The 25,790-nt window shown below is 37.0% G+C and overlaps 3 protein-coding genes across 5 annotated transcripts; 1 reads left to right on the forward strand and 2 right to left on the reverse strand.

Annotated features, from left to right (window-relative positions):
- LOC109716471 (T-complex protein 1 subunit delta) lies at nucleotides 6,672-12,736 on the forward strand. Its single transcript, XM_020241940.1, has 2 exons — nucleotides 6,672-8,021; nucleotides 11,948-12,736. The coding sequence occupies exons 1-2, from the start codon at nucleotides 6,781-6,783 to the stop codon at nucleotides 12,327-12,329; spliced, it is 1,623 nt and encodes a 540-aa protein (XP_020097529.1). The 5' UTR covers nucleotides 6,672-6,780; the 3' UTR covers nucleotides 12,330-12,736.
- LOC109716472 (fructose-bisphosphate aldolase 3, chloroplastic-like) lies at nucleotides 13,358-17,717 on the reverse strand. The gene is made up of 6 exons (XM_020241941.1): nucleotides 17,513-17,717; nucleotides 15,476-15,745; nucleotides 15,086-15,195; nucleotides 14,874-14,964; nucleotides 14,323-14,592; nucleotides 13,358-14,020 (listed from the first exon to the last, which is right to left on the reverse strand). Exons 1-6 carry the CDS (start codon nucleotides 17,675-17,677, stop codon nucleotides 13,742-13,744), a joined length of 1,185 nt encoding a protein of 394 aa, XP_020097530.1. The 5' UTR covers nucleotides 17,678-17,717; the 3' UTR covers nucleotides 13,358-13,741.
- LOC109716473 (auxin-induced protein 5NG4-like) lies at nucleotides 20,534-25,558 on the reverse strand. Of its 3 annotated transcripts, none has more exons than XM_020241942.1 (7): nucleotides 25,250-25,551; nucleotides 24,675-24,737; nucleotides 24,452-24,568; nucleotides 23,144-23,381; nucleotides 22,386-22,544; nucleotides 21,426-21,577; nucleotides 20,534-20,836 (listed from the first exon to the last, which is right to left on the reverse strand). In XM_020241942.1, the coding sequence occupies exons 1-7, from the start codon at nucleotides 25,441-25,443 to the stop codon at nucleotides 20,695-20,697; spliced, it is 1,065 nt and encodes a 354-aa protein (XP_020097531.1). In that variant the 5' UTR covers nucleotides 25,444-25,551; the 3' UTR covers nucleotides 20,534-20,694. The 3 variants fall into 3 exon arrangements, with proteins under 3 accessions (XP_020097531.1, XP_020097533.1, XP_020097532.1); XM_020241944.1 differs by having other exon boundaries at nucleotides 25,164-25,302; XM_020241943.1 differs by lacking the exon at nucleotides 20,534-20,836 and adding an exon at nucleotides 20,843-21,376 and having other exon boundaries at nucleotides 21,412-21,577; nucleotides 25,250-25,558.

A 25,790-nucleotide genomic window follows, 5' to 3' on the forward strand; every position in this document is an offset into this window, starting at 1 on the left:
TTTTTCTTTTTCTTTTTCTTCCTTTGTTATTTAAGTGTAACTGCAGGGCCCAAAATCTTATGCCCTGTAAATTTGCTGGAACAGTTGAAAAGTGGATGTGTTTAAGTTAATTTTCTGTAGCTCCTTGACCTTGTAGTTTAATTATATGGATTCTCCTTTCTAAGGAAAAGATATAGGGAAAAAAAAGGAAAAATAGATTTAAAAAAACACTTTTGGACTTTTTTTTTGCAAACAGACATCTAAATTTTTTATTTTGGATATTAAATCTCCTAAACTTTATTAAATAGTTTAATTAGCATCTTTTTTTAGTTGAATTTTTTAATACATAGCTGTTTTAGTCGCATATCTTGCATGTATTACTGTAAAGCTTTTAAAGTACAAAAAATAAATTCTTTCTTCTATTTTAAGAAAAAGCAACAAAAATTGAAAAAAGATTCACCTATCTTCAATCCATAAACTTAATTATCAAAACTAACCGAAAAAAAAGTAAGTTTTTTTATATTTTGAAGCTTTACAAGATCATGCGCAAGACAACGATCAAAATGACTATAAAATTAGTAACTTCGATGTGAGGAGAGGAACCTATTGAATTACTATATAAGATTTAGGAGGTCTAATCGCCAAATTTAAAAGTTCAGGGGCCTATTTTATAGAAGTGCTTAAAGTTTAGGAAGTCTTTCTATATTTTTGTCTAGAAAAAAAAAAAGGGAAAACTTTAGGTTAGATTAATACAACACAAAACACAGAATACTGTATGACTCAAACACATTGATTCATCAACTTTAAAAAAATTAAGCTACAGACACGACAATGATATGTACCCAATAAATATCATAAATATTTGAAAAATGAACATACCTAAACATATATTCATTATTTTTTAAAATAAAAGGCATTCTCACTTTTGTTTTTTAAAATATATATTCATTATTTTTTAAGCAAGATACCATATTCCCCACTTCGTTCATTTTCTAAAAATAAACTCGACTATAAATGTAAAGAAGCTAAACTTTAGACTAAAATTTTGGATATATACCAACTATCGAGCTCTTAACCAACTGCACTAGGTACGGTCAGTATTCATCTATTTTTGTTTCCTCACTTGTATGGTGAATATGTTACATTAATTACAAACATAAGTAGCATTTGAAGGAAACAAACATGCCTATAATATTATTAATTTGCTCTTATTTAATGTAAGTCCATACCTTGGATAGACTCCTAGCACTAAGTTCACGTCTTACACTTATTAAAATGTCGGTGAGAGTAACGTTGAATATATAATAATATTAATTCTTAATTTCCTCAGTTAGGTTTTATTAATGTCCGAGCTTAAAAATGAGACCAATCTAGCTCTTACTACTATTATCAATTTTCTGTCATTTTATTCAAGTCTGTATCATGCATCTATTAAAATATCAAAACGCAGATGGGAGAACATTGAATATATAATATTAAAAATGTCGTTTTCTAATAACTTGAATTTTCAAAGAATAATGGACACTAGTGAAGTTACCCGTGCATTGCGGCGGGCTGATGCTATAGAAGACAGAAGATTCACAAAGTAAAAATTTTAAATTTTTTGAATTACCATAAGACATTAATAAATAAAGATAATATATATTAACATATATACAAATAAAAAAGATGAAACAAATATACGTACAAATGTAACAAAATTTATAATTTCAGTAAATAAATTATAAAAAATAGTAATAAAATAAGCAGCAATAGAATTATTACTCCATACGCATTTTGATCGTACTACCGACATCGGGAGACGAATCCCCATCTCCACATTATCTTTGCCGCCATTATCAACGTCGAGCTCCTTTTTCGTCACAGCCACGTTGATTCCCTACAGATCTCTCCAAACCTACCACTTCTTTCCTCTCATTGACTCCAAATCTATCTTTGCTTTCCCCCGCGATGCTGCGCTACAATTCACGAAACCCTAATTTCAGTACACATACAATTTAACAACAAAAAGATAACAAAAATTAAAAAAATTACAAAATATGAACCATTCTTATGCGCCAAAAAAATGAAAAAAAAATGAGTACAAAGAAATCTTATTTTACTTATTTTTTCTCATGAAAGCAATTTGTTTATATGACATTGGACCATAAAAAAAATACACCTCTTACTTTTGTAACAGGGGACTATTGGCGTGTGGGAGAGCCCACAAAGCGAGAGCAAAGCGAGAGCTTTGGTGACGTTCACAGGTACGCCTAGCCTTGCACCTTCTCGTATGGCCTCGCAGAGGCACGTGACGCTCCGGCTCAGCACGTGATCGAGCCCGGAGCAACAATCCCGATTCGGCCCCGTTCGCCCCGCCCTTCACAAACTCCAAGCATTCGCTGAACCCAAACAACGCGCCCGAACAATCATGGCTCGACCCAAATGGCGTTGACGGGTTCGTACTCGCGTTCGAGAATAATAATAAGAATAATAGAAAGAAGAGTTGGTTTGTAACATAGGACATTGTTGGAGTGTGGTATTTGGTTTCGGAGAATGAAGAGATGATGATGATGGGGTTTTAGTGGTGCTAATTGTATGGATCATTGTAATTATTAAAGTTAATGATGCGTTAGTAACTCCTTGTTGGGGAGATGAAGAGTGTGGGTTTAAGATCGTAACTTTGTGGGGAGATGAAGAGTGTAGGTTTAAAATTGTTCATTAATTAATTGGAAGATCAAAGGTTTTATGCGGTTGCAACAATTGTGATTAGAAAAGAGAGGAGATGGTAAGGATAAAGGAGGTACCGCCACGTGGCAAGACTTTAGGGGAAATAATGTATAGGTATAGATATAGATAGATAGGTATATTAATACATGCCCAATTTAAACACTATGAAGCCATTTAATGTGATTGAGAAACCTAGGACGCCATAATTTCTAATATTGACTTAATTAAGCCTACTAAATTTGTCTTGCTCTCTTTCAATGTTTGCTAGGATGTTTGTCATATTAGGCCTTCTAAGTAATATTTATTAATTAAGGACAAGGATTATAATTTATAATTAAATATAAACCACCTTTAACAAGTGTATTATTGGCATGATATTGAGTTGGTTAATAAATTAATTTATCCTAAATTAGGTTATTCAAATTAGTACAATTTTTCAAATGCAAAGCATCATTAGTTTCAGACAACTAATATTGTATTGTCCTGTACTTGACAGAATAAAAAAAAAAAATCAAAAGTGATTGCTACAAAAATAGCAAACTAGGCTAGAATTCAAAATTTTTGTGAAAGACCGTGAAATAATAACTAGTGTTCTGCAAAAGCTTAAGTACCCAAAAATGGTATATTAATAACTAAATGAGGCATCCAAATAGAATATTATTGGAAGCACGGAGACTTCTGTCCTTTCAAATTATTTTCGATGATAGGGCATCTGAATCTACACAATTGGAAGTATATAAAAATCAAATTTTATAATTTTTCCTCACCTTACCATTTATCTAGTGAACGAGTACTTCAAATGAATGATTAAAAATAATTGTGTTAAAATGTAATGATAGAAGACTCGAACTTCAATCAGAGAAAGTAGTCGAGCTCAAAATAGTAAAATAAATTAATTGGCTATCAGAATGTTACTAGATTTGACTTATTTTGTACCACTAAACTTACAAACACATTATATTGGCCATTAAAATTATTGATTTTACGGTCTTTAAGACCTTGCGATCGCTGGGCCAATAATATCGAAAAATTATGAAATCAGTATTCCAAATACTTTCAATAGTTATATATCATGTCTACTAGAGCTAATCAAGTATTTTAGCCAGACTCTCTCAAGTCGCACTCATGGCCTATTGCTCTGATATTATATTTAATAATGCAAAGTAATTGCTTATTTCTCATAGTATAGCTTAAGATCTAGTGAATGGTGTTCCTACTCTTCATATTTGATACTAGTACATGTTATACCATATAAATAATGTGAAATAATTATTATTTTCCGAAAAGTTAAGCTTTGGAAGAATGTTTTTTTAGCAATCATATTCAATATACTCTCCCTTATTTTTAGGCTCGACACTTTTTTACAAACCAAAGATGTAGAATAATTAAATAGAAGAAAATTAAATAAAGCTAGAAGATTTGTAGGATCCAAAGTTCGAACCAACTATTCTGAAGTCATGTTAAATAACATGATATTACTGTTATTATCTAAAAGCTTAATTTATTGAAGAATAATATTTTGTGATAAAAATATAAGAGAACATACTTGGCCAACGTATCATTTCGACTCAACTACTTAACTTTTCAAAATTTTATTTTTTCACTCAATCTTTCAATTTGTTTGATTTGAATCAATTAGCAACACTTTGACTTCAAAATTTGAATGTATCATTTATCTTTACAGGTTTAATTAATATATATCTTATATAGTTCCCGTATCGATAAATTCATCAAAGTGAGCAATTAATTAGCTTAAAATTTAAAGGGTAAACTTCAAATACCACCCCTGTGGTTTCGCACTTAATTTCTCACCTTAGTATCATGTGGTTTAAAATGTATCAACTTGGTGTCCTGTGGTTTCATTTTTATCTTTTCGTCAGTTTTTTCGTTAATATTTAATTAAATTGTATATAAAAAACTTCATATACTCTACCTAAGTTTATCAAATATTCATTTTAGTATCCTTTAGTTTTAATTTTGTTCCTAATTGAACGAAAAAAATTAGTGAAATTGATAATAAAAAGATAAAAATAAAACTACATAATACTAAATTGATATACTTTAAACCACAGAGTACTACAATGAGAAAATGTGAAACCACAGAGGTAGTATTTGAAGTTTTTTCAAATTTAAACTCAAAATGCCAGACTAATAAAATTAAACAAATTGAAAAGTTAAATAGTAAAATTAAAATTTTGAAAAATTGAATAGTTAACATAACAAAATAATATGTAGTTCGGATATGTCCCGTAAATTTTTACCATATTTTATATTCAAATTTTTTGTCACTGTGAATTGTTGAAGAGCTCGACAAAATAGAGAAAAGAAATAATTAATATAATGACACAAGTACCGAGGGTTTACATAACAAAAATCTTGGTCGAGCTCAAACAAATTATACAATAAATACTCCAATTTAATATTTTTCTTCTTTGTACGTTTGGAATAAGTATATAAGCAAAATATTTGGGAATTGTTAGTTTAATAAAACATTCAAATAATATCACTTGGTCTAGGTCTAGGTCTAGGTAACAATGAAAATACATTTCAAGTTTTATCCCCACTTTGGACAACAAACACAATATATTGTTGAAAATAATATTTTTAATATTTTATATTCAACATTTTTTTTTTCTTATCCGGACCCGACTTTTTAAAAGGCGAGTAATACTAATTATACACCTCTTTGGGGGTGTACGATATACATCCAAAAGTGGGTGTAAGGGTTAATTGCATATAACAGTTTTCTATAAACATATTGAATAGTAAAAATATTTCTATAAAACTTTTTATATTTATTCATATAAAAGTTTTAATATTTTCGAATATATTCTCGCTGGTAGGATCCATTAGAAAAATTTAGTTACCATAAAATATTTAACCCTAATTAGTGAATAAGATAAATTGACATTTTACCCTTTTTATATTATTTGTGATGATAACAAAGAAGAAGATGACCGTTGAAATCTTTGGGAGGATATTTCTGAATAGTTCTAATCGTTGAGGGTTTTAGAAAGATATATATTCGTGACGGCAAAAATATAATTTCACTCATCATTAAAAATATGAATATTATTGAACTTTTGCAGGAGAAATATATTTACTATTCGATATGTTTACAGAGAGTTGTATGAAATTAACCCTATTTTTAATATTTTACCATCAATGTTAATTTAATACGCCTTTTTGACTAGTATTAGGCACCACTAGCACTGGACGTGCATCGAGCCGTGGTTAACTAAAATCTATTAAACATATTTGTTAATATAATTTTATTTCTAATGGTACTACTACTTGGATGGTGAGCAAAAGCAGTGCAAAACAGGTATTAAGAGCTGTTTAATCCAAACCTAAGTGAACTATAACCTTCGTTTTTTTCGGCTTTTGAGTCGCTTAAGTCTTAAATCAGAACCCTATGAAACTGAACTGATCTATTAGCAAGTGTTTGATTCCTTTCAAAAAATAGTTTTTTAGCTGAAAAAGTGTTTTCTGTCCATCTTGTTTATAAAAAACATAGTTTTCAGAATTTATGGAAAAGAAGTGTTTTTGTTTCTTAAGAATAAAAACTACGGAAAAAAAAAAAGTGTTTTTCATGGACTTTTTGTTTCCTAAAAAATAGTTTCTTACGATTTTTCGAAGACCAAACACACACTGAACTAGACGAAGGTTCGATGGAGTCTTTTGGGGATGCAAACGGCGCGGATCTGGAGGTGAGAAGAGTCTCCGATCCTCCGCTCCATTTTCTTTGCAGATCAGGGTGGGTTCGGGGAGGGTTGATTTGTCGTATTTTTTGTGCCCACTTATCGCTCCATCCGGAGCAGGTCGGGGTGGGAGCTTCACTACTCTGGATCCATTCGCATCCCTACCCGGTTCGGCCTCCAAATGGGCCGTTTCCGGCCCACTACGGCCCATGATAAATAATGACTCTTCTAGAATCCTCCTGGGCCTCCGAGCAGAACCCAAACCCTACTACTACCACTCCCCCCGCTCCCACATTTCTCTCTCTCTCCCCCACTCCCTGATCTTTCTAGGGTTTTATTTCTCCATCTCCATCTAGGGTTTCCCCTTCCTCACCTTCCCCAAGCTCCTCCCATGGCGGCGGCGACGGCGGCGGCGGCGGCGGCGAGCGCGAGCTCGTCGGCGAGGAAGGGGGAGACGTACACGGACACGAAGCGGCGCGACGACGTGCGCATGGCGAACATCCTGGCGGCGCGCGCGGTGGCGGACGCGGTGCGCACGTCGCTGGGCCCGCGCGGGATGGACAAGATGATCGCCTCGGCGTCGTCCGGCGACGTCGTCATCACCAACGACGGCGCCACCATCCTGCAGCGCATGTCCCTCCTCCAGCCGGCGGCCCGCATGCTCGTCGACCTCTCCCGCTCCCAGGACTCCGCCGCCGGCGACGGCACCACCTCCGTCGTCGTCCTCGCCGGCTCCCTCCTCCGCCGCTCGCTCTCCCTCCTCTCCTCCGGCCTCCACCCCACCTCCCTCTCCGACGCGCTCCACCGCCTCTCCCTCCGCGCCGTCGACGCCCTCCACGCCATGTCCATCCCCCTCGACCTCTCCGACCGCGGCTCCCTCGTCAAATCCGCCGCCACCGCGCTCAGCTCCAAGGTCGTGTCCCAGTACTCCTCCCTCCTCGCCCCGATCGCCGTCGACGCCGTCCTCGCCGCGCTCGACCCCGCCCACCCCGACCTCGTCGACCTCCGCGACGTCCGCGTCGTCAAGAAGCTCGGCGGCACCGTCGACGACACCGAGCTCGTCCGCGGCCTCGTCTTCGACAAGAAGGCCTCCCACGCCGCCGGCGGCCCCACCCGCGTCGAGAACGCGAAGATCGCCGTCGTCCAGTTCCAGATCTCCCCGCCCAAGACCGACATCGAGCAGAGCGTCGTCGTCTCCGACTACGCCCAGATGGACCGCATCCTCCGCGAGGAGCGGAACTACATACTCGGCATGGTGAAGAAGATCAAGGCCACGGGGTGCAACGTGCTGCTGATCCAGAAGAGCATCCTCCGCGACGCCGTCACCGACCTCTCGCTGCACTACCTGGCCAAGGCCAAGATCCTGGTGGTGAAGGACGTCGAGAGGGACGACATCGAGTTCATCACCAAGACCCTGAACTGCCTCCCCATCGCCAACATCGAGCACTTCCGCGAGGACAAGCTGGGGCACGCCGACCTTGTGGAGGAGGTCCCGGTCGGGGACGGGAGGATCGTCAAGATCACGGGGATCAAGGACATGGGGCGGACCGCCACAGTGCTCGTGCGCGGCTCGAACCTGCTCGTCATCGACGAGGCCGAGCGCAGCCTCCATGACGCCCTCTGTGTCGTCAGGTAAGCTAGCAAGCTAGCATTCCTGTTTGTTTACCCCGAGAGCTAGTCATCGAATCAGTAGGGTAGGGTGCGATAGTAGGCAGCTTACTGAATCACTTTGTGTAGTCGTTGGGGATTGCCCATACTTGAGCTGGGAAGGATAAGGGATCATGAAATGATCAAAGTTCGTATTTTTCAAGCAAGTGGGTCTCGTCGGAGTGTTAGTTCGACATTGAGAAAGAGAGTGTTAGGGTTTTATTTTGTCGTATAAGGAATACATAGATAGTGACTTACTACTTAGTGTTCTGTGGTGGTTCCAAAGTAAGGAGCAAGGGCTAAGACCATAGAGGAGAAAGCTTATTGTTTATATTTATCATGTAGGATATATTACAGGCCAATCACATAATAGCATGTCTGATTCATAAGCTTTGCTTAAGTGTCTTTTGATAATTTTAAGAAAAAATTCAAAAGGAAATTTTTCTAATAACTTTGTCCTTCGCTCAATCTTTCCTCGGCACAAGATGCGACCGCATATTGCCATTAGGACCAACACATTCACAATATTTGAGTGTAAGTTTTTGGGCAGTGAAGCTGATAGAGTAAGTTATATTATTGACAGAGAGATATATTGAATTTGGTCATTATTCATTAACTAAATTTGACTAGATTTAATGTATCTAATCTGTCTATAGTAAAAATTGCTCTATCAATATCATTACTTTTGTTTTCAGTTTTTGAAGCTATGTGTCGCGCTAACTATTCTCTATAATTTAGAATCTTTTTATTCTGAATTTATAGTTTGTAAAGTTTATCCTCTATACTTTAGAATCTTGTTGGGGAAACCTAAAAGGAGATAATAACTTAGCTACCAATTAGATATTTTATGAAGACAGGAGTTTATTGTTTTACTACCTGAATTCACATTTACAGTATATCAGTCATTATACTTCAACATGTAGGCATGCAAAGGCCTTAGGCAACTAAAATTAAAGTTTCAGGACTAGTATGATATAATAAATCACAAGTGCAAGAGTTTGAACAGTAAATGTAATCTAGGCTTTTCTATAGCTTTCCTCCTTTTTATGCAAGATATTTAGGTGGTAGGTAACTTTTCATCTCTGTTTGGATTCCCAAACTGTCAATAATCTATAGCTTTGATTAGTATGCTTATCAAACTATAGATCAATAATTGCCAGATTTCGAACTAGAGAGACGAAATTGGTTATTGACTACACTTCACAGACTAGAAATGCTTGTTTTCCTAAAATTTTTATTTTTCTATCTTTATTACTTGAATTTACTAAAATACACTTAGCATAACCTTTTAAATGACATGTTATTGTGTGATTGGCCCGTGATACATCCTGCATGGTAGGGATGAATACTAAAACACTCTCATGGGAGAGCATGTTTGGAGATTTTTTCCTCTCTTACAAAGCAGTAGTAGAAGATGAAGCAACACTAACATGTAATAGCTTTGAGGTTGATATGGTGGCATATATGTGGGTGGTCCACATGTTAACCGAAGAACTATGACATAATAGCGATGCAAAATAGGATATAGAAGATTTTAGTAGAGAGAGATGCTAGGTGAGAGACAAAGGGAATGGACAACTAGAGCTTTAGGTTGGCTTTAAGTGAGAGGAGAGGAAGAGTGGGAGAAACTTATAGAATGACACATAACATTCTATATATATGATTTCAAAAGAGATAGAATCATGGATAGAGATAGGAATAAATTAATTATCTGGTCTTTTTAGGAGTGGAAATTGATGCTTGCACTTGGTGCATCTGTACATTTTGTGCACCGCTCCCGTCCAACCATTCATTACATCTCAAACTTCAATCCTCATCATCCATTGATTGATAGCTTTGCTCAGCTTAATACTAACTTGGTGATGATTGGATGGTGAGAATTGAAGTATGAGATGTGATGGATGGTTGGCTGGGTCCAGTTCACGGGTTGTATGGGTTGTATGGATGCACTCGATGCACACAATAATTTCTTCCTTAGGAGGGAAGGAAGAGATAGTTTGTGAGCATGGAAAAGGAGTACGGTGATAGGAAATAGTCGGTTGTAACAAAGATCAATTTTTAATGACAGGTAAGACGAATTTGCTTGAGATGTGACTCTTGATTTTTTGTTCCTTTTTTCGAGGTGCATTGAAAGAGAAAGAGCAAGTAAAGAGTTCTTTTTTCAAGAGTGTTGTAGTATTAATTTTCACGGGTGGCAATTTGTGTTGGCAGGTAGTATTTGTGTTAACAACAGGGTTAGCTGGGTCAATTTGAAGTCATGTTAGTTTACCTCGCTTCTTATTAACAAGATTTTGCCTCATGATTTACTTTCCTCTTCCGTAGTCTCTTGAATCATCATCTATGGAGCAGTTTGGTTCTAGAGTACTTGTTTGTCTTTTTTATTTCATGCCGTGAAGCATAGAGTATAGAGTATCAATAGTTTTGCTGGTTGCTATCGTGTTGTCAGCAGTTCTCTTCTTATTTCCTTTTTTTTGTCTTTTGAAATTTCTGATTGATTTCATCCTGCGGATAGGGGGCAATAGCAGCAACTGTTACATTTTCTCATACCCTAGTTAATTATTGCCTGCCGCATGAATTATTTTTCCTGCATTTATTTTTATCTTGGTAATACCTCCATAAATAATGCAAATGCCTTATCTTACCTCATTGGGTCTGTTTTTATGTTCCTCCTATCTGTTGTGCTTTAATCGAGCTAACCGCCTTTCCTTGTTTATGTGCTATGTGGTCTTCGTTGGGTATTTCACAACCTCTCAAAAGCATTTATCCATCTTATCTTAACAATGTTTGTTCTATTTTTTCTCTGCTGTACTGTTTGGCTTGGTTCATTTTAGCGCGGAGCCAATTACAACTTAGAATAGAATCGCCAGAACAGAAGAGCGAAAACAATACTATTCTAAAGCTGTTGTTTAATAGCTATCTGCAATTTTCTTTGTTTGTAGACAGAAATTTGGAATCCCTTCTCCATTTTAGCCATTATAATTCATTCTGCCAGTGATATCCCTTTTAAACTCTTTTCTTGAATTACAGATTCAAGGCTATGAGCAGCAGTTTTTCTGGCGTATCTTTAATGCTATCAAATGTTGTTCTTTGTTTATTTTTGATACTCTAGTTTACTGTAAGTTGTATTCAGTATACCTTTGTAGTTTTGTTAGCCCTAAAACTTTTAGACTTTACGCTCTGCATCTGGATTCATCAGTTAAGATGGACAGGAGAAGCGGAGTCAGTAGCTGGAGGAAATAACGGTTTAAGACAGACAAACAGCGGAGATTAGTTAAAACTTAATAAACAGTAAAACACTTGTCAAAGTGAGATTTGTTTCGTTAGTTATTGCAGTATAGCATCAGTCCCTGGTGGAACGTTACCATGACTCGGGCTCATTTGTCTGTGATAATTATTATTGCATTATTTGAATTTCCACCTTAACAATCTCATGTAATATGCCTAACTCTCCTTTTTAAGGTAACTTGCATTAATTCCCTTAAAGAGTGCTAACTAAATCTCCTCAAATTAATCAAAACCATGTATTATTTCCATGATATTTTGTACATAAGTAGTTTTGGTTGCATAAAGATCTTATAGCATGATAGATAGAAACATAAGATATATTGGCTTTGTGAACATATCGAGTATAAATTTTGAGCAAGAAAATGTTGTTTCCAATAACAACTTACTAGCAATGGCCCTTTTTTTTTTGCGTCTTCTGCTGCCATGGCATATCGTTATACTTTTTTCACTCGTTATTAGCGTATGCTAGATGTTAAAAGTAGTGGGTTGGTCGACAAAGCTGTATGCAGTATATTTGCTTCTTTTTCTTTTCATAATGATTGTTTTAGAATAAGTCTTCTCCCATCATTCTTTGTGCAAAATTTAAATAGAAGCTATACTTTCCGCCTGGTGTGTTTGGTTCTTAGATGCTTGGTGAAGAAGAGGTTCCTGATAGCGGGAGGCGGCGCGCCGGAGATTGAGATGTCGATGCAACTTGCAGCGTGGGCGAAGGAGCTCCAAGGGGCGGAGAGCTACTGCATCAAGGAGTTTGCGGAGGCCCTCGAGGTCATCCCCTACACCCTGGCTGAGAACGCGGGCCTAAACCCGATCGCCATCGTGACGGAGCTGCGGAACCAGCACGCGAAGGGCGAGATCAACGCGGGGATCAACGTGCGCAAGGGGCAGATCACCAACATGCTGGAGGAGAACGTCGTGCAGCCGCTTCTGGTCAGCACAAGCGCGATCACGCTCGCGACCGAGTTCGTCAGGATGATCTTGAAGATCGATGATATTGTCACGGTGAGATAGAAAACAGCAGGGATGATTATGCCTTGGACGTGAACACAAGCATTTATGAATGTCTGGTATCTCGGATGACTTTTTCATTTTAAACTCCTCGGATTATTTATGCCCAGGCCGAAATGAATCTGGAAATTCCGAGGCGCATGGGTTTTTTGTGCTTTTTTTGGTGATCAAGTTAGCTCCATAGATAGCTCGTATGTTGGGCTTTTCTTTGCCCTTATTTATGGAGTAAAGAGTCTCTTAGCTTGTACTGTTGCTTTCGAGATGTTTATATCTGGGATCAACAAAATTTCAGTGGCGCTGTAGTGATTGGTGATCATTTTGTTTAGTCGTTGTTACTCTGGGTACTAAGAACACAAAGTTTTGTTGTTTTATCTTTTTTTAAAAAAAGATCTTAGCTTCGTGGCTGTGCACTTTTTGGATGTTTTGCCCTACTTAAAGAGTTTATTTAAGTTGGGTGGTTTTAATTCTTTTCGTGGTTTTTTCTGGTAGAGAGAGCCTTCAAGGGAATAAAATAGAGCATGTGTGGGAAACCAAGTACTCGTGCGGTGTTTGTGAGCTGTGGTTAGATTGGTGGTAAATGGAGCTGAGAGAGTTAAGTGGATTGTGCAGGGTTTCGCTTTTGAATGGACAAATTTTGTAGGGTGCATCATGGAGACAGCATCCTGCTCTCGTATGGCGGATCTGGTTCACCTATGCATTATCCGGTCCCTCTCCCTGCAGAGTGCGCTACAATGCAGCTTTGCGTAGGGATGCATGTGCATTTGGTTTATGGAGCTCCGGATGGGAACATAAGTGCGGGCTTAAAACACAGAAAAATAATAAAAGAAAATTGAGCAGGGGTTAGAAGAAGAGTCTCTTTGATCAGTCCTTGCTCACTTCGCCTCAATCCATCTCAAATAGAATGCAGTGGGGGGATAAAAAGATTAGGTAAAAATCAACCCCTTCCAAATCTATCACGACCTGCCAAAAAAAACACAAAAGGGGTGGGTGGTGGACTCTCGCCCCCCGAATCTACAGAAGGATGTAAGAAAGAAAAAAAAAAAGGACATTATTTTAACTCCTCGAAAATAGGATAAAATTATCAAGACCAGCAAGGGAGATCACTCTCACAAGTGAAACAACATCGAGTGCCATCATGTTTTCGAAAACAGCAGTTAAAAACTTCTCAAACAAAAGGCAATAGCTACTGTAATTAATATCAGCGGCACCATATCCCACTGCTGCAATGCCAGCATAACCAAGTAGCACTTATTCTCTGCTTTTTCAGAACTCCATAATCTTAATGCAAACAATAGGACATAACTAACCACCGCAAAACACCGCTTCTCATCTCGACGTGATTTTCAAAATACCCTACCTACATTTAGAATGGAAGAGTAGGAATTGAACGGCGATGATCCCGACGGCTTGTTTATTTAGTAGGTATAGCCCTTCTGGAACATGCCGGTCTTGGCCTCCTCGCCCTCCCCCTCGGCGGAGTAGCGGCCGAGCTGGGCCAGGGAGTTGGCCCTGGCGCGAACGAGAAGCGCCTTCTGCGCGGCCTCCACGCTCTCGGGGCGCCCCTGCCACGTCTTGAGCACCGAGTTTTGGAGAGCGCGTGCGTAGGAGAAGGAGACATGCCACGGGTTGGGGGATTGGTTCATCGCGTTCAGGTTTAGCGTCGCCTCCACTTCGGACTGTCCCCCGGACAGGAACTGCCAAAGAAAAAAGGAGGGAAAAAATAATGGTTATTTGACATATCATATTATTGATCATCGTCGAATTGCTACAAGCGCATGCTTGGTTCAGGGACAAATTCTCTGGTTCCCTGCTATTCAGATTACGTGAGAGCAAAGACAACACAACAATTGTTTTTGACTTGAAGATTATAATCTGAAGCATTTAGGTCCGTACAAAATCAAACCACTAGTATATATTTGGACAGATGTAGCAATCATTTGGGTGTTAAAGAAACAAAAGCGAGCAACAGTAGAAATGTGGAGTTTGAAGAGAATACCATGATTCCAGGAACGGCAGGTGGGACCCTCCTCTTCAGCATAGTGAGCGTGAACTTCGCAATGGTCTCGGGAGAAGCCTTCTCCTTGTGTTCAGCGCCGGGGGTCACCATACTCGGCTTCAGCAGGATGCCCTCGAACATCACGTTGTTCTCGGCCAGGTAGAAGAACACCTCCGCCCAAACCTTCTCGGCAACCTCGAGCGTCCTTTCAATTGGGTGGTCTCCGTCGAGGAGAATCTCAGGTTCCACAATCGGCACAAGACCATTGTCCTGCAAAAGTATTATTAGTCTTGCATATATTATTAGCTTCGCTTTATTGTCTATCATGGAAGTTCATTTGGGGAGATTCAGAGAGAGGGGGTGTAGATAATTAGTTCACAAGGTAACAACAGATAAGATGCAGAAAAGAGCGCAGGCCTAGCACAAATGAATGCCCTAATGGATAGTATTTCAAAGGGTGCAGAATTATTAGCCTCACATAAATAATAACACATGCAACTGTTAGGGTGATAATATTTTGAGTGACGTTAGCAAAGAGAAGCCGGAACTACCTGAGCAATTGCAGCATATCGAGCAAGTCCCCATGAAGCCTCCTTAACAGCGAGAGCAGAGGGACCGTTAGGAACACTGACGACGGTTCTCCTGCAAATTAGCGCAGCAGTATAATTTGCACAGTGGTGAGAGAGGTCGAATCGACTGTTTCTTATTCATACACCAAATATATTATATATTATATACCGTATGATAATAGATGAAAACTAACCATTTAGCAAAACGAGCTCCTTGCTTGTAGTATTCAGCACATCTTGAAGCCAATCCATCCAATCCTTGGCACCACGACTCATTATTTGAGCCAGGTAAGGGAACCAGACCCTAGAGATAGGAAAACAATAGAAGGATCAGTACAGACAAAGAAGGGGCTCTTTTATTTATACATCCTTGCAGAAACATCCGTTCAGACATATACACCGTAAAATCTGAATTTTCATATATAGCCCCCCAAACATGCAGTTTCTTACTAGTATACCGTTGTTTTAAGTTGGGGAATCATCAATTCACAAGCAGATGTTTTTTTTTGGGGGGGTTTTAGAAGTTTATAAGTAAGCACTTCTGTTTCTCAAATCTTGTGCTCAAGTTTTTTAGAGAAAAGTACCTTGTCAACTTTGATACCGGGCATGATATTCTCATGGCGCAAGCAATCAACAAACTTCTTTCCATCTGTCGTTGACTGGTAAAGAGTTTCCTCAAAAAGGATGGCCCCAGAAATATATTCACCCAGACCACCGGTGGTCAGCAAAAGCTGTCTGTATGCTTGACGGTTCGCCTCAGTATTGTCCAGACCGATCGATGCAAGCCTCTTCCCACATGTAGCATTTGATTCGTCAATTGCAAGGATTCCACGGCCAGGGGAAGCAATGGATTTCTACCAAAAGAAAACAGAAAATTAGTTGCGGCTAGGGGAAATATATTAGATAAATGTTCAATCGAAAAGGCAAACAAGCAGCAAATATAAAATTGGCAGTAAGGCTGCAAGAAGTAACAATTCAAAATGACTACTGATCTCTGAAAAGAAGATGATTTATTTTACTGGAAATAGCATAACATCAGTCAGGACATATATTCATGAAGATAGAATTAATAAAAGGGGCGCAGTAAACCAGGTAACATTGTAGGACCTTTGGAGCTTGGAAACCTTGTGCTAACAAAAAAAATCCAATTTTGAAATACATGCATGATTATATTAATGGGGGATCTCACATTAACAGTATGTAGGAAGTAGGAACCAAACTGTGCGGTCGCACAGGTGATGACCAACATGTACCATACTGGCTGAAATAGTCATAGATTCCTACATCTACTCACACAAACATTTTCAGCTCCAGCTTTTCTTACATAGTTTCCTGTTCTAGAGGATTTAATTTTATTAGCTAAATCACCTATTTCACAGTTCACTAAAAAAAAAAAAAAAGGAAAGAGAAACAACATGCCCGGTTAGTACATAAGACTAGCACAAATTGTCCAACCTCAAATCTAAACAGCGAGAATGAATCAGCAAAATGAACAGGTATAAACAACCAAAACTACATGAACTTCTCCCGAGTTTCACATGATAGGTTAAAATAGATTAATCAGCCAGGAAAGTGTTTTATCTGCATTACATGATGAAGATACTTCTACCAATCTCCAACAATCTATATTGTTCTCAATCCAATTACCGATGATTAAAATTACATAGATAGGATAAACCAAGTTCTTTGTGTATTTTGATATGACTTACGCAGTTGATTCTACCAAGGGCCCATTTGGTATTCAGGCCCATCTAACGTTCATAGACAAAACGGGGTTGGAGCAAAAGCATGATTCTCTATTTTCCAGTGGGTCAACAGAAAATATATAGTAACCGACTCACTGCGATATGCGAAACGTGATATTACATAAGAAACAAACAGGATAATTAATTTTCCTTTGTAATTTCTCGCCGCATGAACTGCAATTTCCTGCAATCCCAATCAGAGCCTAAACATGACACATCCTCTCCAGCCGATGTGCTGGCTAGAAACTGGGGGTCCCTTATACAATCAAATATTAATTTCAAAATAAACGTTAGACTCTCATCATAGTTCATGCTCACTCTTCACTCTACAACGATTTTGCTTGCCCATTTAGGCCGAGTTTTTTGCAGTGTTGATCCGAAATTTTTAAGTATCATATAGAATTGCAGCTGCATGAACTTTTAAAACTTAGAAATTTCTTCAATTTAGCCTCAAAATTTAGTATATTCTCAAAATACACCTAATCATTCCTAAAATCAAACTTTTTCTCCTCTTCAATAATTCGATCCAACTCGCCCATACTTTTCCCTCTCGTCGGAATCAAATATTTTTTAAAAAAATTGATACAACTCAACCACCGTAAGTTCAAGATCGTAAGATCCTTACAAATTATATGATCCACTAATTACTCAAAATGTAACTAATCATAGTAAAAGAAATTTTTCTCAGCATACTAAACGGTAACTCCTCCATTAATCTGATCTACCAAAAAAAGCAAAGAGTGAGAATTGATCCAAACTCGATGATACGATGATATAATAAAATGATCGGATGGCTTCAGGAATCGATCCAAAGGGTACGAGACACGGACGACGACGGATCAAAGAGTGAGAGGGTTAGGGTTAGGGTGTGCTCACGGCGGTTTGGACGAGCTCGTCGGAGTAGGACCCGGCGCGGATCGGCGCGGCAGCGACGCGGCGAGGCGACGCCGCCGGAAGAAGGGTGGATCGCCGGAGATCCGCCGGATTCCGGCCGCCGATCGCCCACTGGCTCGCCGGAGCGCTCAGCTTCGCCGTCGCCATCTCTCTCTCTCTCTCTCTCTCTCTCTCTCTCTTTCCTTTTCGGAGACTTCTAAATTTATAGGAGAAGAGAAAATGTGATCGCAAATGAAGAAAATAATAAAAAAAAATTAATAATAATAATAATAATAATAATAATAATAATAATAATAGAGAGGGAGAAGGTAATGGAGAGTGACAAAGTTTTTTGAGGACTCGCCCTGGAATTTTTGCATGGACTTGGTTCATAGACCAAGGTCCTTTAGACTAATATATTTTGAGGATCAGTTCGACTGGCGAGTGCGAATGGTGAACTGCTAAAAAAAATTCATATTCTGAGGATCAGTTCCACTGGCCAATGCGGATATTGAACCAATCAAAAGTTTAGCAAGAACCGTCTGAATGTGAGACTCTTTTATGTGACACTTTTTCATTCTTTATTCATCACGTGAATGACACGAATCTGAGAGTTATACAAATGCCGAATGAGATAGTTCTTTGCTAAAAATTATTTATCATTTTTTTCACTCATGAACTAGTATTCAAGATCACCGAAGTTAAACCATAAAATGTGCAACTTTTCAAAAAAAAAATAATAAATCAGGATCAAAATGATTCATATTCAATAAAATGTCTATAATTGTTTAAATGTGAAAAAAAAAATTATGAAAAAATTATGATATAGTATATGAATCTTATTAATGTTAAAAGTTTTAATTTATCCTTTAAGTTAACATTTCAAAAGCAATAAATTGCTTTGTTGTTGTTTTTTTTTTTTTTTTTGGCTTAATTCGTTTTTAGACTTTAGGATTGAGTTTAGATAACCGGTCTATAGACCACGGTCTATGCCAAAGTTTCCTCACACATGGCATATGACGTGGACGCATGTGATTGGGCCACATGGACGGGTGTGAAGTTACGCTTCGAGTTCTTCGTTGGTATAAATAAAAAAATAAAATAAAATGTTTGCGTTTCGACATCGTGCGCTCCGACGACCAAAGCCGATCTCTTGGAATTTCCACCACCTAAATTACCAAAACACCCCTACGATGATCTCTCTTTTGGACCGTACGATCCTAAGGTTGTTGGGATCGGGCGTACGGAGATGAGTAGGTGGGTGAGCAATCAGAGGGTAAAATCGTAATTTAGGAAATTAAGACACGTGGTTGGTGGGTGGAGATGTACTTGGTTGGATTCGGGTCGGATTTGTAAATTAAGTAAAATCCGAATTCAATTTGTAACGGGTATTGCTTTTTCACTCCAACTTTAATTAGAGTAAAAAAAAAAAAAAAATTAAATTATCCTTAAACTATGACCGTGACACTTTGGTCCCAAAACTATTCTAATTTCTAATCCAAATTTTTTGAATTATTATAACCAAGTCTCACAATTTATTTTAATTGAAAGTTCGATGACCAAAGTGTAATTATCAAATAAAAAGACAATTAAAAGAGATAGAGTAAAATTTATTTAGAAGTAAATGAAGCTTCTATATTATTTTTTATCATAGGACATTTAAATTCACAATTAGCATTGTTAAACATGATTTAGGATTTTTGAACTTTTAATTTTTAAATTTTATAATTTTGCAATATATTTTGGCATGTCTTCAACTCTTGAAGTGATTCAAAATTTGACAATTTTTAATAGTTGATATGAAATAATTTTTTTTTTTTGAGAGATAAGTAGTACGCTACCCGTTTCGTTTATTTTATTTAGAAAAAAACTTAGCTAGAAATGTGAATCAACTAGGATTCAAACTTGGGTCTCGGATACCAACCATCAAGCTCTTTGCCACTTGCTTTAGGGATAATCAATTGATATAAGATAATTTTAACACCACTTATTGCAGGGCAAATAATTTTGTAAAATTACGAAATTTAATTTATAGGAAGTTTAAATAGTGTAGATAACATTAAATAGAGCAAGTTGTTAATTTGAATTCCTATTGCCAAAAATAGCGTGGAAGTTGTCGGATGTACCAACTATTAATCCCAAAAATTCGAGCTGTTAGAAAGATACAACTAATTCACTTAAAAGCGTACAAATTCAGCGTCTATAAGTTTTGATTATAATTCGACCCAAACAGCCTCACACCTACATATGATGATCAAAAACTTAAATTTAACTTCAAACGTACATATCTTACTCTAAATAGTGAAAAAAAAAATTATAAAAATTTTATCATATTTGAATTATTTGACACCGTTAAATTCATAAACGCATCACGTCGACCATTAAAAGTGCCAATTTTTAGATCTTTTGATCAATAGCCAAATAATGTCAAAAAATTATGAAATTTAGTTTCCCAACACTTTCAATATTTTATATCAAGTCTAACGGAATCGATTGTTAATTTGGAAGCTGAATCATTGAAAATTTTGATAGTACGGAAACCTACGTGCTACCGATAGTATAGCAACCTAGCTCTAGTAGAAGATATTGAAAAATTAATGGCATTTGATGTGACGCACATCACTATATTTTTCCAATGGTCTTTTCCTTTTTTAAGTTACCTAAATTTTTGATTCATTTTGGATCAACTATCCAACCTTTCAAAAGTTTAATTTTGCTAACCACCCTTTCAATTTATTTGATTTGAATTAGTGAGATATTTTGACTTTAAAATTTAAGCTAGTTATTTATTTTAATAAATTTATAGTTACGAAAATTACGTAAAATAAAGTAACTAAATATGTAAAGATAAATGACAGATGTAATTTCTGAAGTCAAAGTATCGTTGACGGACTCAATAAAAAAAAAAAAAAAGGTGGGATAGTAAAATTAAATTTTGAAAGCTCGGATAGCAATCTCAAAAGTAATTTATAGTTCAGATAAATTATGTACGTTTTTTATTTATTTTTTGTAAATAACATATCCTATCAAATAACAAAACTCATTTCAACCAACAATATCTACCCCAATAGTAAAATTTCCTTAAACCTGACCCAAAAAACACTCAAAAAAAAAAAAAAAAACAAATTAAACATTTAATGAAAGAGATTTTGATCCACTCTAAAACAAAATTAACAGGTGTTTCATTATCCTAAATGTGAATCCTGTTGGCTCAAAAGGTGCCTTGTTAAGTTCTCTTCCATCTCTTTGTCAATGGCCTTTTTCTCCTCACTTTTCCCCCACAGCACAAAGTAGAGCCCAATAACAATAAGGATAGATCCAATGATCCTGGAGAAAAAGAAAGATCCAATATATGCTCCCAAACAAATATATATATATATTGATAAATTACAATTTAGTTAATTCCTCATTTTTCACTCTTGAATAGTTGGGTTAATTTGATCCCTCACTTTGCCTTGTTTGTCGCAATGACGTCTGCGACGGCATTTTTCGCCCCAAAATCGCTGAGTGGGTGTTTGGTTTCGCCCAAAAAAGTTTTCTAGCTAGAAAAGCATTTTCCGTCGATTTTTGGTTTCTACAAACAGTAGTATATGTCGCTTTCTGAATTTTGAATTTTTTATCTGAACCGAGAAAACAATTTTGCATTATAAACTTTTTTCGTGAGAAACAATTTTTCCACCCTTTTTCGAGGAACCTAACACCCCCGTAAGCATGCGAACGATACATCGACGAATGTATCCGTAGATTACAATATTGCAACAAATCAGGCAAGTTTAAGTGTAGGGACTAATCTGTTCTACTGAAGGATCATCAATCAAATTGCAATTCAACAAAATCTCAGGAACCAAATTGCATTTTACACAATAAAAAACTTATATTTATGTTTTTTTGAGGGGTTTTTTTGATAAATTCTTACCCTCCTGAGTAGAATTGGTCACCTAGGATGAAAGCTGACATGATGGCCACTGCAACAGTCTGTACTGGCTGGAATATGGCAGTGTAAAGTGGCCCCCCTCTATCTATACACCAAATTTGAAGAGACAAAGCAATCCCTGAAGCCACAACACCCTGCAAAATAATCATCAAACTAGTATTAAGTAATAATCGCTATCTGTACCTACCATGCTATATGCAAATGAACTGCAATACGCCACTCACGCATGCCAGTACATCAGAAACTTTTTTATAAGACAGTGACACTCATGCCAACACACAAAAGAGGGCCTGCGTCAAATACCTGTCGGTGTACCGTGTTGTGCGCAAATCAATTGGTATACACCACACAGGTATGCCAGTACATCAGAAACTTTTTTAGGGATATCTGAGGATCGGTACCTTTAGCAGAAACCGGACTGTAGTTGATGGTCAAAATTGGACAGATAGTATAGTTAGTGATTGTTTTTATTTTTCAAATGTTAGATGTAACACAAGACAGGGACATCAACTTTGAAGAGCCAAACCATCAACTACCAATCACTTTTGCGAGTGCTGGCTCCTAATAAAGTATACTTTGGATGCAGTAAAAATTTATGAAGGTATCCTTAATTATAAGCCATATTTCTTATTGAAATAGACCCCTTAAAGTTTTTCTTTTTTCATTTTTGACATTCGTTCAACTAATCACGAAGCTAACACTGCTAGAGTTTGTATAATAACTTCTGCAATAGTTGAAGATAATCGAATGTTTGGAACTCAAAATAATGTGATGGGCGAACGACGGGAATTGAACCCGCGCATGGTGGATTCACAATCCACTGCCTTGATCCACTTGGCTACATCCGCCCCTTATCTTATCTAGCTAAAGGATTTTCTCGTAATAATTTGTGCAATAATTGAAGAAGAGTGTGGAAGGATAGAGAAAGCGAGTCAGCATTACTGCGTAGAGAACAGTGAAGAGCTCCCCTCTAGAATGGATTTTCCACCTCTGGAAGTCATCTTCAGCGAAAGCCGCAATTGCCATGAACTGTATCAGCCCAAATGTGCAGGTGAGTGTGAGAAATGAGAGCCTCTTTGGATACTTCTGCAGCACTGGGACCTATCAGCAATTATATCAGCACCACATCATTGTTAGCTTAATCATAAATTCATTTTTGTATCATGTGAACACTGAAAACGACTTACGTATTACAAAATGACGTGCTTGATTTTTGGCCAAGTGTGTTGTTTATTTGCCTTGGATTTTGAAATAATTGTTTGTCATTTAAGAAGTAGACGTCAGACGTTTGGTAAACCAAGAGGTTTTATGAGCCTATGATATGAGCATTAAATTAAATGGCAGCAAGATTTCGTGGCATTTCAATTCAAAATCCCTCACATTTTCACCATTTGGAGGCAAAAAACGCATTCAAGAGAATGGTACTTTGAATTTTTTATTTCAACAATTTGGGCCTGATGTACTGTGTAGTGCTATTCGATGAAGTACTGTTTAGATGACGCTATCAACGGAAGCAATATATAAAGATTCCCTTAATCGCTTCTCCTTGAAGCAGAATCAAAAGCACTAACTCAGAGCTTCTATCATTTCAACGATCTACTAAAAATAGTTGCAACTGAAAGCAAAATCAGAAGCGGGACTAAACAGACACTCGGTAAATTTTACGACGGAAAAATGTAAGAGGTAGAAAGAAGCTGAACCTGAAATACCATCCAGGCAGACCAAGCAAGGCAGCAGGCCAGGAGGTAGACACAACCCAATGTCCAATTCATGATGGGGCTTGAAGAGAGAATAGATGCTGCAACAAAGTGTGGCTTATCATGTTGCAGCAGTGGAGTCCCCTTGTAGAGAGTAATAATGGTGGCTCCTCCTATGGTAACAACTGTTCCCACCACCTTTGCTAACCCATATCTCCTATTTATGTTCACTCTCTCAAGCCTGGGAGGGTGTGGAAGATGACAAGTTTAGAAAGCAAAATGTGATGTGTTTCACTGCGCAAAAAATAATAAGTAATTTCCACCAAAATTTTATCTCCAAATTTCACTTAGATATTTGAATTTTTATGTACTGCAATTGATACTTCGAACTTCAATTTCTGTTTCAAATAGGTCTCTATGTCGAATTCCATTAGTATTTGATTTAATTGTCATCTCTAAAACATTACATAGCAATGATGTGATAGTTGATTTAATGTCGTGAAATGATATAATAGGTAAATCTGAAGTAAGTATTTGATTTGGTTTCTCAGAAAATCCTAGAAAACTATTTTTTTTAAAAAAAAGAAGAGAGATCTTTATGGAAAAACATCCTTTCATAATTTAGTTGTTCAGATAAAAAATTAAAAAAATAAAAAAATTCATAAAATTAGAAAAAAACTAATTTTTTTGGTGAATTACATACAGCTTCCTATAAATATATCGAATAGCAGATATATCCGTACGAAGTTCAACTTTTCATATTTATCCCTATAAAAAATCTTAACGTTTTCAAATATACTCTTACTGTTAGAATTCATTACAAAAATATAGTTAACCATAGATAAATACTTAATCCTGTTTAGTGAATGAGGTAATTTGATATTTTTACCCTCTTATATTATTTGTGATGGTGGAAAAAAAAAAGATAACCGTTGGAGATTTTTAGGAGGACATTTCTGCACAACTCTAACAGTTTGGGCTTTTGAAAGGACATATTTGTGATCGAAAAAATGTCATTTTACTTGTCTTCTGTTAAAAAATAAGCAGTGCCCTAACAATAACAAATCAGATGGGCAAATATAAATATCATTGGACTTTTATAGGGATAAATAAAGTAAGTTGAACTTTGTAGAGATATATTTGCTATTCGATATGTTTACATGGACCTGTATGAAATTAAAAAAAAATTTTAGGAACCAAACAAACGGAAAATATTTTTCCAACCAGAAAACTACTTTTCGGAAAAGCAAACACCTGTAATTTCTCCTAAACAGTTTATTCTGAGATGTTCAACATGGTGCAGGACTATACCTTACAGCAGCAGCCATGGCAAAGGTGATTGCTGGGATTGTATTCTGTATAGCAGAAGCATAAGTTGGAGACAGATAAAACAAACCCAAGAGATAAAATCCTTGGTTAGCAGTAATCCTGCAAACAGTAAATGGAAACAAATTATAGGTGTCATAAGTCATAACCTTGAAAAAGCAATAAAAAAAAACAAAAACCAAAAGCACCTCCCATTTTATTAACTTACCCACAAAAGGCTAATATAAAAAATTGAACCAACAATGAGAAAGTAAGGGGTGGCCTATCCTTCCTGAAAGAAGATGCATAAGTTGAGAAGCAGAATTAGTATACAAAATTGTGAAATATATGAAACAGTCATTGCACTCTACAAACTTAAGCTGTTACAGTACGGTATTTAAATATTTTTATTTTTAACACTCGCTCTCATGTCTGGATTTGAAATTTTTTGTAGACCTATGACGCGAACTTAAATTAAATAGGAGGAAATTAATAATGCCAGGATCCTTGTATTATTCGAATTCAGAATCTTTTACTCTGATACCATATAAGATATATGAAATAACTGTTGTACTTTAAAATCTTAAACGGGTAGAAAACTACGTTTAAATATTTTTTTTATTTAACACAAACAAGCTAAAGTGACTTTAGGGGATGTTTGATTCTTTGGAAAAGTGTGGAAAACTGTTCAAAATAAAAATTCAGAAAAGGAAATTACATATTTTTCACAAAATCTAGAGAAAGAACATTTTCAGATCAAACCACTCTTAGAGAAGAAGGGAGGGAAATGGGTGGTTGAAGCACTTCTCCAAGATGCAGGCAAAGGGGGCCAAAAGAAGCAAAGCAATGGAGTTTCTGTAGACAGAGAAAGCAATTTGGCTGATGCCCATGTTGAGGGCAGCTCTTGAGACTACATGGAATCCTCCCAGGCAGAGCTGCAGAGCAAGCACTCCTGTCAGAAGCTTCACCCTCTCAGAAACCTGTGGCCCTCTCACCATGCTTGATATGTTGTTTTTCCTCCTCAATAGGAGATAAGGAGAGTAGGGGTGGGGTGGCAGTAGGGGTTGCAAAAGATTATGGGACTATATTTGGGCAGGCCCAAAGTACCCAAAAAAGGGCTCACATTGATAGTGTTTTGATTGTTTGATATGATAGGTGGGTATTGTGACATAACGTCTATTATATCATACTTACGTCACATCATTAATAATCAGCGAATTATATTTTTATATTTAAAAAAAATATAATCAAAATATTTTTTTAATAATTTGTTGAAGATACCACATTAGTAATATAACTGGTGCATTCTAAACTTTTCGTTACTGCTCATATAGGTAAGGGCTAT

The sequence above is a fragment of the Ananas comosus genome, linkage group 10, assembly GCF_001540865.1.
Source record: "Ananas comosus cultivar F153 linkage group 10, ASM154086v1, whole genome shotgun sequence".
Lineage (NCBI taxonomy): Eukaryota > Viridiplantae > Streptophyta > Magnoliopsida > Poales > Bromeliaceae > Ananas > Ananas comosus.

Bases quoted from the DNA above. Each gene is read 5' to 3' on its own strand.
- LOC109716471 (XM_020241940.1), top strand. From the start codon at position 6,781: ATGGCGGCGGCGACGGCGGCGGCGGCGGCGGCGAGCGCGAGCTCGTCG. The intron at 8,022-11,947 runs GTAAGCTAGCAA...TTTGGTTCTTAG, and splicing joins GACGCCCTCTGTGTCGTCAG to ATGCTTGGTGAAGAAGAGGT.
- LOC109716472 (XM_020241941.1), bottom strand. From the start codon at position 17,677: ATGGCGACGGCGAAGCTGAGCGCTCCGGCGAGCCAGTGGGCGATCGGC. The intron at 15,196-15,475 runs GTACTTTTCTCT...TCCTATCTCTAG, and splicing joins CCGGTATCAAAGTTGACAAG to GGTCTGGTTCCCTTACCTGG. The intron at 14,965-15,085 runs GTTAGTTTTCAT...GCTAATTTGCAG, and splicing joins GGAGCTCGTTTTGCTAAATG to GAGAACCGTCGTCAGTGTTC.
- LOC109716473 (XM_020241942.1), bottom strand. From the start codon at position 25,443: ATGGTGAGAGGGCCACAGGTTTCTGAGAGGGTGAAGCTTCTGACAGGA. The intron at 23,382-24,451 runs GTATAGTCCTGC...ACACCCTCCCAG, and splicing joins GCCATGGCTGCTGCTGTAAG to GCTTGAGAGAGTGAACATAA. The intron at 22,545-23,143 runs GTTCAGCTTCTT...AATTGCTGATAG, and splicing joins CTGCCTGGATGGTATTTCAG to GTCCCAGTGCTGCAGAAGTA.